General features: G+C 40.0%; 1 protein-coding gene across 1 annotated transcript in view; it reads right to left on the bottom strand.

Annotated features, from left to right (window-relative positions):
• APCDD1 (APC down-regulated 1) overlaps positions 1 to 10409 on the bottom strand; it is a 52069-nt gene extending 41660 nt beyond the window's left edge. The window contains exon 1 of the mRNA XM_020985551.2: positions 10327 to 10409. Within this exon, the coding sequence (XP_020841210.1) occupies positions 10327 to 10384 (58 nt within the window). The 5' untranslated portion in view covers positions 10385 to 10409. The remainder of the gene's footprint in view (positions 1 to 10326) is intronic.
• Positions 10410 to 13853: the final 3444 nt, after the last annotated feature.

The following is a 13853-nucleotide window of genomic DNA, read 5'->3' as shown; positions in this document are numbered from 1 at the left end:
AATTAGGAGGGAAACAGTTAACTGGGGGGGGGAAATCTTTGAAGCAAATTTCTCAGATATTATGTGATTCATTCTATAATTTTTCCCCAGGAACTCTTTGGCAAGTGAGTCACATCGAAACAGAAAAAAAAGAAAGAGAGGAAGGAAGGAAGGAAAGGAGGGAGAGAGAGGAAGAGAGAGAGACAGAGAGACAGACAGACACAGAGAAACAGAAAGAGATGGAGAGACAGAAAGAGAGAAAGAGAGAGATAGAGACAGAGAGAAAGGCTATGTCCTCACCTCTTCCTATTCAGAGACTCCAACATGGATAAAAACCCAGCCAATATAACAATAACATCAAAGTAAGTCATTTAAATTTAATAGTCAGGACAAGAAAGCATCGAATCAATACTATGAAGTTTTTGTTGTTCAGTCATTTATGACTCTTAGTGACCTAGTGGACCATAGCATGCCAATACTATCCATGGAGTTTTCTTGGTAAAATACTGGAGGGGTTTGCCATTTCCTTCTCTGGTAAATTAAAGCAAACAAAGGTTAAGTGACTTGCCCACAGTCACAGAGCTATAAATGTCTGAGGCTGGATTTGAATTCAGATCTCCCTGACTCTAGGCCTGGAGCTCTATCCACTGAACAATGTAGCTGCCTACTATGAAGCCACAACAGTAAATTTAAAGGATGTAGGGTTTTTAAGTCTTCCCATTTGAAAAATCCACATTTTTAATAAGCAAGGGAATGAAATCAATAGTTCAAATGAAAGAAAGATACTTATTGTATGGCAAATGAAGTACCCTTCCCTGACTGCCTTTTCAATCTTCAGCTGGCCATCAATATTCATCTTCAAATATTCACTTGGTTGTTATGGTATCAAAAACACGAAAAGCAGCTGTAGGATGTGCTAGACTTCTTGTAAATGGCAGGGAATTGAAAATTTATTCAAAAGCATTAATCTAGACAACGCTGGAGGGCCAAGCATAACAACATGGCATCCTTGGACCTGAAAGCTTTGCTCTGAAGAATCAGATAATGTAGTGTTTACAGATCACTTCAGTGATGGATTTCATCTAATTCCAAGACCTCTCGATTCTACTTGAGGAAAGGTTTCCAGTAGACAAATGTTTAGGTAACAGTAGGTCTTTGGTTAACAAACTAGACAAGGTCATTCTATGAACATTCTATGTCATTTTCCCCCCTATCTCGGTATTTAGCTCTTTTTGTCCTTGAATGATAGAATGATAGAAACATTTGGTGGTGCAATGGAGAGCATGCTGGAAGACTTCAGTTCAAATATGGCCTTAGACACTTACTAGCTGAGTGACCCAGGAAAAATTACTTAACCTCTGTTTGTTTCAATTTCCTCAACTGTAAAAGGGGGATAATAATATCAGGATTCAGGGTTATTTTAAGGAATGAGATATTTATAAAAGTGATTAGCACAGTGCCTGGCACAGAGTAGGTAACAAATGCTTATTCCCTCCCCCTACCTTGATAGACATAGCTTTATACCAAGAGTTTAGATCCTCTACCTTCACATCTTTAAAAGGGTATCTGATAGCAATGAAGTTACTCTATGTATGTTCATATTTATATATACATTTATCCAGTTTTTAAAAATAGTTACCTGGAATGCTCAGGGAACGGGATGTTGTGGTAAATTGAATTTTTTGTTAACTAAGTGTTAACCAAAAACTCTATTCTGTTTGGTGGTTGAAATCCTGCCTCCTTAGAGTGAACATCTTTCTTTGATGACTCAGGAATCTAGCAGTGCCTCAGGCTCATCATTCTGAATATGACTTCTCCTGGTACAGCATTTCATATGCAGAAGGCACAAGAAATTGGGCTGCCCATGCCAACTTCAGGACATACTCAAGCTTGAGTTTTGGGTGGTGTTGTTGTTTTATTGTTTATTTGAATTTAATATGTTTGTCTTCCTATTTCCTATATTATGACAATAAAGAACGTGGAAGAAAACCACCACATACTCAGGCCAAATAAGGGGCTCATTTAGATACATTACTGTAAATGCTTGATTCAGGTTTACTCTAGATCAGGGATGGGGAACCTGCTGCCTCGAGGCCACACGTGGACCTCTAGGTCTTCCAGTGTGGCCCTTTGACAGAATCCAAACTTCACAGAACAAATCCCTTTAATAAAAGTATTTGTTACATAAAACTTGGACTCAGTCAAAAGGCTGTATGTATCCAAGGACCCAGAAGGCCACAGGTTCCCTTCCTCTGCTCTAGATGATTCTTGACAAAAGAAAGTCACAAAGAAATGGTCAGCTGGAAAAGAGGTGGTGGGCAACTGATCCTTCATATTCCTGTGCCGCATCCCATTTATAAAATGAGATAATCAGTAGTAGCCTATTTTACAGGTGTGGTGAGGAATAATTAATAAAACATGTTGGTAAAATGTTTTGTAAATATCAAATACTGTGTGACACTAAACAACAATTACAACACTGTTTGTAATAGAATGGAATTTGGTCCAAAGAGGGTGCATCTTGGATCTCATCCAAGTACCCAAACAATCTTGTTATAAAACTAGTCTCATGCACAATTAAGTCCCAGGAAACGGATTCAGGGAGAATCAGAGTGAAACTTTGATATGTGAGTAATAGGCTTGCTCCTATGGGGAGTGAGCATGGGTGTAGACTGCATATAAGCTGTGAAAAGAAAATGAAGTCTTTAAGGCACAAGGGCACCTACCACTTAGCAAATTACCACTTTCAAGGCAGTAAATGATACTTTTACATTCTGATACATTTGTTTCACTTTAGGTGAGAAAGTGATTTACTCCTAGGGATTAGATTATTCTTGCCAACATCCTTAAATCCTGCCAAAATGATCTTAATTAGGATCACAACAATCAACTTTCTATTCTTGGAGCAGAAGTTCTCAGTAATACAGTTTTAAAGACAGGGTTCCACATAAAAAGAAAAGAGTGCTCACTTTGTTGGGACATAAGACCAGGCACCAAATTAACACTGGGTTTTGAATTCCTTGGGCTGTCTACACTGCCTAGATTCACCAGATGATGGCTGTGGAGAGCTGATCTTAGTATACTTACTCCACAAATGATACACATGCAATCCCTCTCTTTGATCTACACCAACAATAGTAAACACTATTCCCTACTTGTGATGCTGTCCTCCATGACATGTATAAACTGACACCCAAAGGACTGTGCTCATTTTTTTTGCTGGAGGTAGAGGGAGGAGGTTTTGTGGGACAGAGGGCAGGTATCTCTGAAAGGCTATGTTTATACAAGTAAGAAATGAAGAAAGGCCTAATCAGTCTGGTTAGTCTGATTGATATGGACATCTATTCTTGATCATTCTACTCTGTAATCTCATTTTTTTTAACAGTAGTTTTTAGTGTCTGAATTATCCAAATAATTTTCATTTTCTATTCTATTTACCTGTGTAGGCACAGGCTAGGAAACTGAAAGCAAAAAAAAAATGTTTTCTAAAAAGTAACTGACAAGATAAAAGGAGGGAAAAAAGCTAATAAAAAAAACCTGTGGATATGAACTATAATTTTAACATATCCTTCGTGGGAATTCCAATGTAAATAGTACATGTTAAGAATATGATTCTATTTCAACTATAACCATGGAATATTTCAAGTTAAAACTTGTCTGAAACATGAAAACTTTATAGCAGGTAAAAATGCAACTGATTAGCTTAAATATAGGTAATTATTTATCTGTGCAATTGCTCTACCTAATTAAATAAACAGTAATTGCCATAAACTACTGTTTGATGTGGTAATTGTTAGATAAACACTAGGAGGCTTTTTCATTTTTAGTGTAATAGACGATAGTGGTTCTGATAATACTAGTTAACTATGTTTACTTGTCATTATTTTTAATTTTCATCACTACAGTGACAAACAAAACTCTTTTTTTCTTTTTCTCTATTTCCTGCCCACTCCCTTTAGTGAGGGTGGGGTATAGTGAAACACACATTTCTTGTGAAGTCACCATTGAAGGCTTTCATTTTTCTCTTTGCTAAAAAAAGTATCATAAAGAAATGATGCTAATCACATGCTACTTTGATTTTGCCTAAACATCAGGTATTCTCCTGGGTCACTACTTTGAACACACAGATCTCCAAAGTGGAGATCAGGATGTAAGTATAGATTCCAAAGCCTCTCCTGGTAAATCATCAAACTAGTTCTTGGGGGCACTAATTCTTCTCTTTCTCTTCCAGAAAAGGGCTTGCTGTGGTTTGGTAGGATTTCCAGCAGAGGGAAGGGAGGAGCAATAGTCCCCCACTTTCTCTTTTCCACATAGGGATTTTTACTGTTCAGCCATCTCTGCCTCCAGGAATTTTACTGTTTCCCCTGTCCCCTCCCCCTTGGTGACTGCAAATCTTCAGGAAATTAAAAAAATAGATCCTGCTCACAAACCAAGTGAGGATCCCTGATCTAAAGGCTTAATCATTTTGAACCATCACTTATATGGGATCCTTGGGAGACACACGATGTGGCCTTTCACTACGTTAACTGACAAGAGAACTAAGCAGGTAAGCAACCTATAGAGCTGATGCTGATCAATTTAGGTCCAAAGTCTTGTTTTTCCTTCCCTCAAAGGTTGATTTTTTACTTTAGTCACCTGGATATTTCCCCTCTCTCCATTTCCCTGATCTGTAGAGAGAAAACATAGGCACATTTAGTGGGGAAGTATTAAAATCATGAATATACTTTTGAATGATTGTTATCTTGTAACTGTTGATCTTTTAAATTGGCTATGTCAACTGCCAAGTTGATCAAACTTCTGCTTTCTGCCCAAAAATATAATGTAATTGTGAAACACACCTGCAACCTGTGCTTTGTTCTTCATCTTGCACAGAAAAGAGAGAAGAGGTCTCTGGTTGTCTTATTCATTCTGCTGGGTCACAGGCTTAAAGCAAGACTCTTGCACCTACATGTGTTCATGAAATTTGTGCTTTTTTTTTTTAAAAAAGTTGTTTTACCTTTAATATTTTAAGTTCCCATGCTATTTTTTCCTACTGTTCTGAAAAAGGTCAGAGAATGGAAAGAGAACATTTTCTTAGCTTCATCAAATTCTTCTAGCAAATTATATTTTCTGGCACTTACATATGCTATGGAGGGTCAAGGGATGTTCAGAGATCACCTGGTCTATTGCTTTTATTTTACAGATGTGGAAACTCAGGCTCCAAGAGGTTAATCAACTTGCTCAAGATCACAAAAATCATAATTAACAAAGCCAAGATTCAAATCCATCTCCTCAAACTCCAAATAAGTCCTTTTGCCATCACTATCTAACCTATCTCAATATTCTTTAAGCTTTTTTCAGACTCAAGTTGTCATCCTAGAAATAGTTAAAAGTTTGGACATGTTACCTTGAATGAAACTAAAAAATGAGCCTCATTTCCCAGAAAAAGTCAATCACTTCTACCAATAATAACCACTAAATTCCATTTTTAAAAAGAGGTTCTCACGGTATCAGCACCAAATCTTAGAATCAAATATTTCCATTACAAATCAATTATGTTAGAGAATTGTTCGTGTTAATCTTTGTTCCCGGAGCTGATGATTTCAGAAAGTAACATCAGAAACCTTTACACCTTTTTATGCTAGCTGAGAAAAGCCTGAAAAGGGTTATTTCTAGCAACATGCTTTCTTTGACATTCAATATCTTGAACTTTTGGCTATGAATTGGTAGAACTGAACTGTAGTCCTGATTCTATCACTGCACAATCTTGGAGAAGTCATTTGACTTCTCTGTATCTCACTTTTACCCACCTGAAAAGAAGACAATTGAGCCAGATAGTCTATAGAGTTTCTGCCAGTTCTAATATTCTATAAATCTTGAATTAGCTAATGCAATCATATCCATAAATTGAATGGAAGAAGAATAAATCTGACAAACACACTGTCATTTGGAATTGGGTCTCAAATTTGCAGTTTAAAGAAAACATTAAAAAAAAATTGACAATGAGCTCTAATCTCTTCATTGCATATCTTTCTGTCCTGTAGGTAAGAAAGGTTTTTAGACAGCCGTTTTAATCTTTTTTTCCCAAAAATATATATATATAAAAGTAGTCATAAGGTGACCTGTGACTATCAGTGGCTTAGTCAAGGAAGAGTAATTTTAAAATTAAGACCATGCAGCCAAATATAATGGTCTTTGTGACCCCCTTACTTATTCTTCATAAAGTCTGTACCTCCCTTCAAACTCTCACAATTGAAGTTATAGGACAGATAGAAACCATCCTCAAAAACATTGCAAGAAAACCCCACATTTGAGAAGAAAGGGTTGGAATTCAGGTAAAGTACAGGTTGCCCAAGCTTCTCAAATGCATTTCTTCACAAAGTATTTTAGAGCAAATGTATTAAAAATGCATGCACCATTATATAACCAGAGGCAAAATGTTGCAGATTTTGTTAAAATTGAAAAATGGTTACTGTAGATGAGAAGGTAAAGTGCAACCATCAGTCAGGGGTATGGTATCATTTAATGGATACAAGACTTGGAGTCAGGAAGACTTGTGTTCAAATCCCACCTTAGACCCAAACTAGATATGTGACTGGCAATTTTCTAAGCCTCAGTTTCCCCATGTGTAAAATGAGGGGAATAAAAGTGTCTACTTCAGTGTTATTATGGAACTCAAATGAAATAATGCACTATATATAAACACTTTGAACACCTTGAAGTGATATATAAATGAGCTATTATTATAAAACCAACTGTAAGAAAAAACCTAGGGGCAGGTAGGTAGCACAGTGGATAGAGCACTGGCCCTGAGAGTCAGGGGGACCTGAGTTCAAATACGGCTTAGACACATAACACTTACTAGCTGTGTGACTCTGGGCAAGTCACTTAACTCTGATTGCCTTGCCAAAAAAAAGAAAAAAAAAGAAAAGAAAAAACCTGAATTATTCATTGCTTAAAATATTTTAGATAGTTTGGATCATATCTACAACCAAAATTAGTAATAGCTTTAGCACTTTAAAATGATGTAAGGACTTTTAAAAGTCGCACATCACCAAATACCAACTAGTACCATACACCATGAAATTTTTTTTTCTAAAATCCCTGATACCAAAGGGAGACAGGTATATGGTGCATATACGCAAACTAAGCAGATCTTTGCCTTCCTTGAAGGGTAGGAGAGATTGGTACCTTTTTTATTTCAAAATACTTTAACCAAATAAAAATAAGAAATACTGTGTTCCATTTTTTCCACTGTATCTGAGTTATTATCCAGTACTCTCTGAAAGTATATAGCCTTATAATCAATTGCGATAATTTTTGTCATTTCAGACATGAAGCCATACAAATTCCTGGAACCTGTTCCTTCTAGCTCTTCTTCATATGTCTACAGTATTATTTGATCAGTTATAGTTGTTCTAAAGTTCTGTCCACATTGGATTCCTTTTGGAATCAGATGACATATGTGAATTTCCTTTGTCACTTAACTATAGCTTCCCAGTCCTTATTTTTTTTAATCCCACTTCTCTTAAAAATAGCAATGATTCCAAGTACTACTTTCCCTCTCAAAACATTTCCTCCAGTTGCCTTCTGTAATGAAAACATTGGATGTACAGTCAGAAGACCAGGGTTTGAATCTTATCTCTGCTACTGTGTGATGTTGGCAAGTCATTTGATTTTGGGGGGCTTCTCTTTCCTCATCTCTAATATAAAGGGATATGACTAAATTAGGAGTTCTTAATCTTTTTATGTCATGGACCACGATGGCAGATAAGGTGAGATCTATGGGCCTTTTATTTGAATGCATAAAATAAATGACAGCGGCTTACCAAGGAAAGCCTCTTGAAATAGTGATCAAAATATTTTTAAAACAAATGCACAGACCCCAGGTAAGAACCTTTAGACTATATGACCTTTTCTAGTCCCAAAATCCTTTAAGTCTCTCCCACTCAGTATCAGACTCATCTTCCTCTAAGACTGATTCTTTTAACATCTTCTGACCCTAAGAAACTTGATATGGACCTTAAGGGTTACCATAAGTCTTCAAATTGAAATTTGGGAAACACAACCAGTCTTAGGTGCCACCTGAGTTCCTATGGTCGTTCATCTGGCTTATAGAAATGTCAGGCTACTCTTCTGACCTAGCCATGAATTAGTTAGGTGAGGTAACTCTAAGAACATTACTTCTTAAAGATGGTGGTAGGGAAATGATGCTATACTTGAACTGGAATAGGCAGCAAGTTTAAGGATCTGCCATTCATTACTTTTCTAATTCAAGAAGTAATGATGTTTAAAAAAAAAGAATGTTTAAACTCCAGCTAACTTTTTATGTTCTTTTGTTTTAAGCCCATTAAAACACGTTTTTTTTCTTTCACAAGATATAACTATAGATGTAAAAAAAATGGACAATTTCCCCTGTTTCATCTCTCTCTCTCTTTTGGTGGCAGCTGCTGTTTTGATCTGTTCATTGGCTCCGAATTGTTTCATGTTTCAGCCAAAGATTAAAACTGCTCTGTAATTCTAAGCAGATGGGCCTGGGAGTCCAACCCTATAATTATACCTTCTCTCTTTTGCCCTCTAACTTCAAGACTCCCATTCTGACTTTTAAACTCCCAAATCACTGGGTCTGAAAGTGCACCTTGGCCATAAGAAGGGTCTGGCTTAAGTAGTCAGGCTGACACAGCCTATGGCATTAGTAGCTGGGCAGCCTGCAGGATGCCTATAAGAAAGAATCAACTTATTCAGTTAAAGCATTTTCCTGTGATTCCAAGAAGAATTCAAAGTGATTATAAGATAAGCAATACCTTACCCAGACCCAGATTCCTGCTCTAAGCCTGAGAAAAATAATTTCATTTGGGATGATGATCATAATCTAGACACATACCCAGTGATCACTGGTGACATAACTCAGTTGCTAACAAGGAATAGGAATGAGTAGCCCTAGAGATGCATCTTGCAGCAAGCCAAGGGTGTTTCACTGCAATATGCTGCATTTATCTGAAGCAACACAAGAACTGATCCTAAAGACATTAACTTAGACTTTTACAAAATGTTTTTCTCAAACAGCACTATAAGGTAGGTATTACAAGTATTAACCCCATTTTATAGATGAAGCAACAGAGGTTCAGAGTTAGTGACTTCCTAAAGGACATATAGCTGGTAAATGGCAGAATTTGGACTCAGGAGTAAGTCCTCTAATGTCAAGAGAAGTGTGCTTTCTTAGCAAGAGCACTACAACAAGCTGCTTTACCCAAATATCTTATCAATATATTTTTTCACTCATGCTATGCCAAGCAATCCTGCTATAGTGGCTACTTTGTGGGCTATAATATAATCCTGATTTTTCTTTCACCTGTCCAAGTTTCCTCGAAGAACACTCCAAAATCTCCAAAACGTAAGTAATATACCTGGGCTGAGGGCTAAAATCCTTGGCCAAAGCTCATTTGGGTATTTGGAAAATTTAATCAAATCAGATCAAACCAGAACATCAGAGAAAGAGCACCTTAAATTCAGATAAGCCCTGTTGAGACCTTTGCTGGATTAGTAAATCTTTGGTAAAGTATTTGTTGCTGCTTTCAGATTGAATCCAAAGACTTCAGGAATGCTTATGCATAGGAATCTAAAACAACAATGGCATTTCAGAGTGGAATCAGTGAGCAGCTATCACTCAGAGCTGAAATAAGTAATTTATGCAACCAATACTCTTCCAAGAAATTTAGAGGTAAACACACGTGGTGCTTTTTCCATAAAAGATCATAGTTACTCTAAAGCCATAAAAACTTGGACCACATCAAGAGTCACTCTATGGGCTTTGGAACGTTTTTTTAAAAAAAATGACCACAAGGCACATAATTTAATTATAGCATCTCTTCTCATAGTTGGAAATGTTAAAGAAGGAATAAAAACATTTGCCAAAATTTTATACTCATTGACCCTGGAGGTAAAAAGAAAGGGGGAAAGCCAGTAAGTTTGCCTTACCGTATAGGAAAACTGAAGCAGCAAAGGCTTAAGGCATGGACGATAAAAGGAGCCCTCATATGGGTCTAGGAAAAGAGGGAGGAGTGACAGAAATTGAACTGAAGGTTTCCGCAGAGCCTTTCAGAGCTATCATAGGCTCATGGATAGATCTAGAGCTGGAAGCTCTCTCAGAGGCCATGTCCTCCTCCCAACCTATTATTTTACAGATGAGGAAAATGAGGTCTAGGAAGGTTAAGTGATTTGAATAATCCAGGCTTTTGTGATCCATTCCCAAGTATTTCTATGTCCTAAGTTGTCTATAGCTATTATCATGGATAATTATTATAAATGAGCATTATATTTACCAGCACTTCTGCTGGTGGTGGGGGGGAGACAGTAGCACTCACTCACCATGTAAAAGGAGGGCTAGAAACAGGTATCTGACCAAACTGCGGTAGAGATGGGACATTTCCAGTTTTTCTTCTATACCACCACCACCACTACTACGTCTTCCTTTTCCTCCTCCCCTGTTCTTCCTCCTCTGGGCGCCTAAGAGACTGTCTTCGTCTCTTTCTGTTGGTCAGTAAATTATTCTCTTCCAGCGCAATTTTTGAGCTTCCTTCGAATCAAAGTGATGCTAAAGTTCTTTCTTTCTCTTCCCTCCCTCCACCCCCACGCCGGAAGAACAGTCCACTACTCCCTTCTGGATGAACTTGACAAGCCAGACGAAAGTGAGCTGAAAAGCTGCTACCAGCAGCCGCGGCCCCCTTGGGATCCCTGGGTCCGTGAGCAGCACAGGCTTTGGGGGGACTGCGTTCAAGGCTGCAGTGCGCTGGACAAAGGAGGTGCGCTGGGCCCCAAGAGAAAGTGGCGAGAAGCGGAGTCGAGGTCCTCGGTGGCTTTCCCTTCCGCGCAGTGTCCCTTCTTCTCTTCCTCTTTCTTTTCCTTTCCCAGAGACTTAGCTTTCCAGCTCTCGCCTTGGGCTTCCAAAAAAGCTCCGCCTGATCACGCGCGGGGACCGCTCACTCCATCTCTGCCTTTCGGGAAGAAGAAGGCGGCGGCAGCGGGATGACTGGGGGATGCCGCGGTGGAGTTCCCGCAGTTGGGGCTGGGGGAGGCAGCGGAGCGTCGGACTGGACCCAGGAGCTCGGCTTGTCACCGGGTCCGCTCACTGGCCGGCTGCGCTGCGAAGGGACCGCGCACTCAGGCGCTGATTCAGAGGCGGCTGCAATCACTTCTCTGAGTCTGCTGCCGCCGCCGGTGCCGCTGCCCGCTGAACCCCAGCAGCCGCCTCTGCCTCTCGGTGCCTCGGGTGGCGTCCGCGGCCGCGCACTCCGCCTGTACTCAGCTCTGCGCTCTGAGCCCGGTCTCTGCAGCCACCACCGCTGCTGCAGCTGCACCTACTCTTCATATTTCCCGTGCAGCAGCGGCGGCGGCAGCGGCAAGGGGAGGGAGGAGGGGCAGGGGGGGAGAGGAGGGGGGTCAGGGAAGAGGCGACTCAGCGCCACTCATCTCCCCCAGCTGCCGCCAGGGAGAGGGAGGGAGGGAGAGAGACTTGAAAGGGCGGGTTGGGCAGCCCCTCCCACTTCTCCCCTCTCCCCTCTCCTGTCTCCGGGTTGCCCAGCCTCCCGCAGAGCTTCTAAGGGCTGCCTGCCCCGCCCCCGTCCCAGTCCCCCGGAGTTGCTGGAAGTTGGTGGGCACTCCCAGCCCCGCTGCTCTAGGAAGCAAAGTTTGTCCTCCCTTCCAGCTCTAAATTCTATTAATCCCTCCTCCTCCCATCTCCCCTACGCTTTGGGACTCTGTAAGCGACCGAAGTTATAGGTTGTCTTTGCATTCCATCCTGATCAGCAGTGGCAGGATCCTGCTTTGAGTTCTTCCTGGGAGAAAGGTGGTCCAGGCTAGTCCCACTTTGACTTAACAAAGCTGAAAATCATAAATCTGATCTGACGGAGGTTTTATTAAAAGGGGTGTGTATGTGTGTGTGTGTGTGTGTGTGTGTGTGTGTGTGTGTGTGTGTGTGACAGAGAGAGAGACAGACAGACAGACAGAGACAGAGACAGAGAGAACTCAGGAGGGTGATTGCTGGAACTCTGAGGCTTTCTAGCAGGAGCCGTGCATGTCTTAACTAAATATATCCACCACAAGTTAGTACCTCAGCTCCTCTAGTAAGCACATGAGCCTATGTCACAGGTCCCAACCTGTGGAGGTAAAGGTGTAGGCAGCAGGAGCCTGTTTTTTTTTCCTCCCCCTTCCTGAAGCCATAGATCTGTCATTTTTAAGCTCAATTGGAAGGTCTGAAAAACTCACTGTCGAACCCTCTGAAGTCCATTTGGAAATCTTTTCTGACAAACTCACCTGGCTCCTGCATCAATCCCAAATACCTTCATTTACATTGTCTAGTCCAGTGCCATTGACTTTAAAAGTCTCTCCCTATAAATATTTGCTAAATGAATGAATGGAATTTGTATATACATTATTTGCATTGGGGGCTATTCACTTAAGATCTATTTCATAAAAGCCCCACGGGCAGGAACAATATCTTCTACTTGTTTCGTAATTCTCCAGAGCACTACATACAGTGTTCTGCAGGAGCAAGCAGTTTGGGTACTCTGCAATTTAATTCAACTCAGTTCAACACTGAGTGAGAGGATGGGAATACAAAGGTGTAAAGCAAATGACTGATTATTCTCCAAACGTGGACTGCTTTGGCATTTTTAATAAAATGTGAAAATAGCCACCAAGAAGAAATACTAGGTAGTATTCCTATACCAACAAGATCAAAGGTCCAGTCCCTAACCCTATCCGTATTTAATCTTCCAAGTTTATTATATATTCTATTCTAATCAAGTTATCTCTTCCTCAAGTTTTCTTATGTAATTGCCTATTTGTGTGCATATTAAATGTCTTCCTCTCCCCTCAACCCCTTTGTTGTAAACTTTTTAATGATAGGAATTATATCAGGGGTGGGGACCCTGTGGCCTCGAGGCCACATGTGACCTTCTAGGTCCTCAAGTTTGGTCCTTTGACTGAATCCAAACTTCACAGAACAAAGATTTATTAAGGGTCTCATGGCCATAGGTTTCCACCCCCAAACTATATGTTATGTTATTTTTCACTTTTCTATTCCCATCTGCTCACTAAGTGTTGAACTGAGTTGAATTAAGTTGCTCTCAGAGTATTCAAACTGCTTGCTCTTATAAACATTCACTTACACTGTGACCCCATTTGGGGTTTACTTGGCAGAGATACTGGAGTGGTTTGCCTTTCCTTCTCCAACTGATTTTACAGGTGAGGAAACTGAGACAAACAGTCTTAAGTGACTTGTCCAGGGTCACAAAGCTAGTAAGTGTCTGAGGATGGATTTGAAATCAGGTCTTCCTGACTCCAGGCCTAGTACTCTATCCACTGTGCCACCTAGCAGGTATAAAGTAATAATTTGCTGATAGATATTAGCTGACTAATAGATGAACTTGTATATATAAAAGTGTTCTGCAAACTTAAACTGTTGTTCAGTTGTTTCCAATTCTTTGTGACCCCATTACCACAGTATGCCAATAGTGTCCATGGGATTTTCTTGGCAATGACACTGGAGTGATTTGCCATTTACTTCTCCAGTGTATTTGGGCAGAGGTTAAGTGTCTTGCCCAGAGTCATGCAGCTAGTAAGTGTCTGAGACCAGGTTTCAACTTAGGCAGGTCTTCCTGACTCTATCCACTGAGCCATTTAAGCTACCTCCACATATGTATTATTGTCAATTATATTTGAACATGGTAGACTTATTAACTAATTCACACAATATGAGTAATAAGAGACCACTCTATGGCATGGGTAGTATAGTGGATAAAGGGCTGGACTTGGAGTCAGGAAGACCTGAGTTCAATCCTGCCTCAGAAATTGAGTGGGTGACTCTGGAAAAATTGTTTTGATTCTCTATGCCT

This window comes from Phascolarctos cinereus, unplaced genomic scaffold (genome assembly GCF_003287225.1).
Source record: "Phascolarctos cinereus isolate Bilbo 61053 unplaced genomic scaffold, phaCin_HiC Scaffold_4;HRSCAF=312, whole genome shotgun sequence".
Taxonomy (NCBI): Eukaryota; Metazoa; Chordata; class Mammalia; order Diprotodontia; family Phascolarctidae; genus Phascolarctos; species Phascolarctos cinereus.
The sequence above is the reverse complement of the archived record's forward strand: the minus strand, read 5'-3'. Positions and strand labels throughout refer to the sequence as shown.